At 39.2% G+C, this 6,901-nt stretch overlaps 1 protein-coding gene across 1 annotated transcript; it reads left to right on the top strand.

Annotated features, from left to right (window-relative positions):
- The first annotated feature begins 1,055 nt into the window (after nucleotides 1–1,055).
- On the top strand, nucleotides 1,056–4,946 carry LOC123177378 (uncharacterized). The gene is made up of 7 exons (XM_044591158.1): nucleotides 1,056–1,228; nucleotides 1,525–1,575; nucleotides 2,546–2,672; nucleotides 2,989–3,155; nucleotides 3,592–3,907; nucleotides 4,247–4,413; nucleotides 4,500–4,946. The coding sequence occupies exons 2-7, from the start codon at nucleotides 1,554–1,556 to the stop codon at nucleotides 4,649–4,651; spliced, it is 951 nt and encodes a 316-aa protein (XP_044447093.1). The 5' UTR covers nucleotides 1,056–1,228; nucleotides 1,525–1,553; the 3' UTR covers nucleotides 4,652–4,946.
- Nucleotides 4,947–6,901: the final 1,955 nt, after the last annotated feature.

Genomic DNA, 6,901 nt, shown 5'->3' with positions numbered 1-6,901 from the left:
AATGTTATCTTCACGTTTGATAAGCATGATCTCATCTTTAATTAGTACTACGCAGCAGTTACACATTGCTTGTTTGCAAATCCAAAAATTGTACTACTAGACAGCAGCATGCTTTTTGCCTAAAAAATAGCATGGGTTATTATTATTTATTTATAACCCATGAATCAAAGTGTTCTCTATCTCAAGAACAACAACCTTCACAAACCCTGAAGCAGAAATGTACAAAATAAAAAGAAGATTTCGCGAGATCGGATGCACCAGAAAGAAGATCCGTTAACTTGACAAACACATGTAAATAACAAGAAGATTCCACAGGATATCGTGTACATAAACTTCTATGAGAGATTGGAGAGAACACATCCGGTCACATTGAGAAACAAATCATGAACCAAAAAGGCACGAAAATAGCTATAAGCTTAGATGTGTTATCTACTCGCGGCCATGGTGCCGATAGCTACAGGCTAAACAGCAAGCGGTGTTGATGACGATTGACGAACGACAATGTTGGGGACGAGCCCACAAGGGGGCAAAAGGAAACAGATCTGGCCGGGATCTATGGAAGGTCCGATGAGGAAGTAGTCCAAACGATGGGTGCACTCACCGGCGTCGGAGATGACGGCGGCAACATTTGGGAAGGTCCGACGGCAGTGATGCCAAGGGCTAGATATGAACTCTGAAGAGAGAATGAAGAGGATTTGTTTGGGCTGGGCACACACGTGGGATCAGAAGGGCTCAGTACGGCATAGAGGAAAGAAAGAAAGGGGTTTTATGTAAAATATGACATCTTAATCACGTTGCTACATCCGGATAGCACATTTCCCATCCAAGGGTAGACATGGATGGATCGTTCGATCGCACCTGAAGTACCGATCGCATACTAGTTCTCCCCACGACAACAACGAGAGGAGGAGAAAGAACTCTCCGTACAACTAGGAAGGAGTCTGTTTTTTCTCCAATAAAAACTAATTCACCAAATTTGTTGCGGATGATATCCAAACTAAGTTCAGGCCTCCAAGGTTAATTTGTTGTGCATGTTATCCAAACTAATATCTCCGTAGAACTAGGAAGGAATCAGTTTTTTCTCGAATCAGAAAAAAAAAGAGGAAGGTTAATCACGTCACGTCCATATAAAATGCCCTCCCCCCTCGCGCCTCAAGCCCTCCACCGTCGGCGGTGGAAGCCATTGGCAGGCGCACACTAGCTCGATCAGCCTGCCCCCAAAACTCAGGTCTTTTTCTCCTCCCTGCCTCGTGTAGCTTTTTACACACCTCTCTCCTGTAAATCTATATTTTATTTGTAGTACCTGTTTATGGAGTGGGATTTTACTTCTTGATCTCTTATTTATTATTATCATTGTGATTGAGGAAATTTTGTCCTCGGAAAATGCTTTTACATCGGAGTGGTAGGTAAGTCATTAAGGAACGGTGACTTATCTTTGTGTGGCGTGGTAATTATATTTAGTCAAGATTTTTGCACTACTTTTGGAGATTACTCATGTTCTGAACTGCCCTGTGGCACTTGCAGAGGAGAGCAGGGGAAGGCCTGCCGGGGCTATGGGCAACACCGGGAGTAGATGTATGTATTCTTGGTCCTTTTTCTAATTGAAATTCAGATTGTGCATATTATGAACAGAACACACATACCAATTAGAGCGCTCATTTGCTAAGCTAAACCAGGGAAAAAGTACATGGATGGTAGCGCTTAATTCTTATGGTCCTACAATTCTAGGTATATGCTGCAGTCCTTTTCTAAAAAAAGGTATATGCTGCAGAGAATGAACTTCTTATCATCGCTATCATCTTTAGTACTGTAACTAGCAAGACGATTAGCTACCGGAGTACCGGTGATTGCTCTTCGGCTGGGCTTGTCATGCTGGTGGCTGTTGTGCCCGCGCCCGGCCCTGTGGTGCTGGTGCAACAGTCATCGAGGTCATGGTCGTCTGATTTGCCACCGTGAACACCCATGGCTGATGACTGTAATTCTTGCTACGTTACCCAAAAACACACCTTTTTTTCCCTCCGTTTTGTTTGGTCAAAGTGAGTAACCATAGGGGCCACTTACCACATTAATACAATTAAGATTACATGCCTTCACACTCATTTTATTGGGAGTGCCTAGAATTCATTTAGATGAGATATAATTTGGTCTCATTCACCTTGAAAATAAAAACAGGTACAACCCACATCAGCACACACGCATCTTATAGCATCACATCCAATGGCTATAAAAGGTGAATGAGACCAAACTATATCTCATCTAGATGAGTCCTAGCAAAACTGCATTTTATTTGTCCATGTACAAGGGGAATGGACAGAGTTTCAAGTGCTCCTTGTGTGTCCTTGTTGTTTTAGGGTTTAATTGTTTTTTTCTTTTCTTTGATAAAAAAAACAAGCTGTGGCCAAACTCTTATACATTATTTGCATTTTCTGCTCAATGAAAATATGTTCTGCTTCTTCCATTTTGCTCATGGTAGACATTGCAGCCTGTTCATCTGCAAATGCAAAAGCATATTAATTTTAAGTTGCTGCCTTTGTGGAAATTTCAGCTCCTGCAAGCTTAGGAAAATCTCATGTTCCAGATTTAGAATGGAAAATTCATGACTTCTCAGCCCTACTTGAGACAGGAGCTAAGTCAGCAAAATCTTCTCATTTTCACTACTCCGGGTACAAGTGGTATGCATCATAACTGCAGAAGGATTTTTTACTCAATTACTATGTGTTAGATGTAAATATGATGCTCCCCAGTCTAGCATTATTACTAAACCATTCTTTTTGTTTTAGTAGTTCGAATCGTCATCTGTATATCCATATGCAATACTAATTTAGGATGTGCATTACCCCCGCTAATCATGCTGCTATGAAGTCAAATTTGCAATCATAATTACGTAGGATGCATGAAGTGAAGAAATCAGATCTCATTCTTACTTCAGTTATGATACCTTCTAGACTGATCTTGTTTTACATTTTTGTCCATCAATTGATTTACCAGGTTCCTGAAAGTGATACCAATGCATAAAAAACCTGGCGCTGAAACTCCATATGTTAGTCTTTGTCTTAAGCTAGGCTCGAAAACCCTGGAGCCGTGTGACACGGTAAATGCGGTGTTTGAGTTATCAGTATACAATCGTGCAAAGAGGGTGTATTGTGGACGCAGAGGTATTTTTCAATGCTTCTTTTGTGCACATCCAACCTATTACAATTGGGATTCCCTTCCCTAGTCCTTTGTGACTATGCTATATAAGTTTGAGCTATAATTCTACATGGGATTCACTATATTGCTACTCCGCCCGTTCCAAAATAGGTGTCGTGGTATTAGTTCAAGAACCACGACACTTATTTTGGAACAGAGAGATCCCTCCGTCCGAAAATACTTGTCATAAAAATGAATAAAAAGAGATGTATCTAGAGCTAAAATACATCTAGATACATCCCCTTTTGTTTATTTTGATGACAAGTATTTCCGGACGGAGGGAATACCATGTTTGCATATATGCGTAATGGGTGTGAAAGGAGTTTATACATTGTTTGGGGTATGCTGCTGCTTACATGCAAGTTTTCACTCACTAATGTTCCAATCTTTACCTGAATGCAGCTAGCCACAACTTTGATTTGAACAATACACTCTCGAAGAATGAATGTTTGATCCCTCTTCAGGAGCTACTAAAATCATCTGCTTTTCTAGTTGATGATAGCTGTGTCTTTGGTGTTAAGATATTGGAAATTAAATTATTTTCTACTGAAAAGAAGGCTGCTGTGGTTCCGAAGAAGGTTACCACAGTACAGAACCTTTTTATCCAGAAGAAAGGGCTCATCAAAGGGACCTACACCTGGATCATGGACAACTACCACGAATTGGACTCGAAGTACTTTGTTTGTTCTCCTACATTCGAAGTTGGTGGACATAAATGGTACTCATATCTTTCATCAGTTACATATAAATGGTGTTTATTAATAATATGCATGCAACATTAGTCCATTTATCGTAAATGTACCATGCCAAGTTACATTACTAATGTCATAGGGACATCCAGAAGTCTGTGTAACGCAAGTTCCATAGCCACTTCAGATATCCCAACGGACTATATCAACCCAACTTCTATAAATGGAACCAAGCAACTCTGGTTCTAGTATATATTTAGAGACACACAGAAACACACTCCGATGCATCACCTAACGGTGTTGCTGAATATTCAGTCTGCAAACTCGATGAGTATATTTTGATTGCCACTCTACATGTGTGTCAACAGGCATGTTGGTATGTATCCGCATGGTCGCAGAAACATCACCAACCATGTCTCCTTGTTCTTATACCTGGAGTCCTCGGATAAGCTCTGTGACGAGTCTGGGAAGGTAGTTGAATTGACTCTATCCATCCTGGACCAAAAGAACGGGAAACACTCCACCATAACTTCAGGTTCCGCTCTCCTTAGCAACTATCAGTGGCGATTAGAATTTGGGACCTCCTGATTTCAGTTGATCTTACTTTTGCGGTGATCACAGGTCTCTTGGTGTTTGGAGGTGAAAGCAGCCGGGGATGGTCCAAGTTCCTTACAGTAAAAAAATTCAAGAATCCGTCGAGAGGCTATGTTGTAGGATCAAGATGTGTCGTCAAGACAGATTTCACTATCGTTGGCTCATCCAATGATGGATAGATCGTTAGCTCATGGCCCTTGCATCCTAAGTTAGTCCAAAATGGAGTCACTTATTTTAGGGCGGAGGAAGTACTTGCTAGTATTATGTCATACTGTGTTTATTTCCTTTTTTTTCATATATTGTTTTGGTAGCAGTACTAACACGATCATCCTATGGTGCTAAGGACGAACTTAAGCTCTGGAAGTTGAGAACATGCAAGTTTAATTTTGGACAATGCGGTGTTTGAAAGTACTTCAATATGGCACGGATGATGCAATTATTTTGGTTGGCTTATTACCGCTCTACTTAATTTTCTATCATCTCTCCTCACCTTGTCCTGGTCTGCCAAAATATACTAGTTTTGGTGTTGGTACTGGTATTGGAAGAACGGCTTGCTTGTTTCCAAAAGCAGCTCAGAGATTGACACTTGCTGTTACATGAACGAGAAATTTAATCTTAATTGTAGTTACAACTCAGATGTACCGATTGAACTGTTGGGAGCATAGCGTGAGGACACATGGCTTGGAGGTCTTGGGTGCTCGGCCAATGTACGTTATTGCCGATGAATCAAAGACGATGGCTTTTTCGAGACCAACTAAGTACTGCCACACACTCGCCATCTCCTTTTGGGCATTCACTAGCAAAAAGGCTCGTGCGTTGCAACGGTAGATTTTTTTTCATAATCTCCAATGGTCATGACTACATTTTGCTGCATCACTGACAAACACTATCACTCTCAATTTCGTGAAATCATGAACATTTTTAAAAACTGGTACACATATCTGAAATCATGAACATTTTTCAAATCCATGAACATTTTTTGAATTTATGAACCTTTAATACGATTTGCAAACATTTTTTTTAAATAGTGAATATTTTTAAAACAATTTTCTTGAATCAGTGAACATTTCTAGAATTGATGAATATGTTTAAAAAAATTAGGGGCACAATTTATAAATTCACGAACATTTTTAGATCTAGCGAAAGGGACAGCACATTGCAACGGAAGAAAAATAAATCATAATCTCCAGTGGCCATGATCACATTTTCTTGCATCACCGAGATACACTATCGTTCTTATTTTCATGAAATCGTGAACAGTTTTTACAAATCATGAACATTTTTCTAAACTGGTGGACAACATCGTGAACATTTTTCAAATTCGTGAACACTTCTACAGTTTATTTTATACTATTTGCAAACATTTATTTTAATTGTGACATTTAAAAAAATCTTGAATAGGCGAACATTTCTTGAATCGACTAACTTTTTTTGGAAATTGTTTGGTGAAACAATTTTTAAAATTCACGAACATTTTTCTGAGTTAATAAACATTTTTTCAAATGCATGATCATTTTGTGAATCAGGAAACATTTTATGAATGAATAAACTATTTCGTAAGTCACGAACAGTTTTTGACTTTTAGGATATTTTTGAAGTCACGAACATTTTATGAATTGTCAAAATTTCGTTCAATTCCATTAACATTTTGAATACACGAACTTTTTGAAAAAAAAACATGAACATTTTTTTGATTTTGCGAACTTTTGTTTTCAAAATTGTGAATACTCTTGGAATATGCGAACATTTTTTTTAAATCATGATCATTTTCTGAGTCCACAAACATTTGTGAATTAATAAACATTTTATTTCAAAATTCACACTTTTGAATTTTCCTTTTTTTAATTACCAAATTATTTAAATTAGAAAAAAAAAGAAAATAAAATCGAAAATAAAACACAAAATTTAAAAAACAGGCCGCACGGACATGGGCCTGCTCAAATAGGCACGCAGTTTCTTCTCCCAGCACGCAGAGCGCAGTAAGAAAAGTTCCTATTGGGCCGGCCCATGCGGGGATTCCCGTGTGTGAAACGTTTTTATCACTTATAGATGGCATCAGTACGTAATATTTTGCAACTTTAGGGGCAATTTCGATGACGGACGACCAGAAGCAATAGCGCCTTCATTATTAGGTAAAGACGGGTGGTTGGTGCGTCGGCAAGGATGGTCCGGCTGCAGTTGTTGTTCTTTGAGGTGATTGGTGTCGATTGAGACACAACTTTGATCTTTTGCTTGGGGCAGGCTACATGCGTTGGGTTGTAATGTGTGTGATGGTGTTCTACACTTGTTCGGAGTGCGAGCTAGTCTTTTGTAATTGTTTTCTCCTTTTTATAAAAATATGATACACCGTGGCATACTCTCGAAAAGAAAAGCCTCATAGCCAACTATGAATGAAACATATTCAGGTGGGGACTCCTCCCCACAGTGAC

Source organism: Triticum aestivum, chromosome 1D (genome assembly GCF_018294505.1).
Source record: "Triticum aestivum cultivar Chinese Spring chromosome 1D, IWGSC CS RefSeq v2.1, whole genome shotgun sequence".
NCBI classification, from domain to species: Eukaryota; Viridiplantae; Streptophyta; class Magnoliopsida; order Poales; family Poaceae; genus Triticum; species Triticum aestivum.
This window is presented reverse-complemented; position numbering and strand designations above follow the sequence as displayed.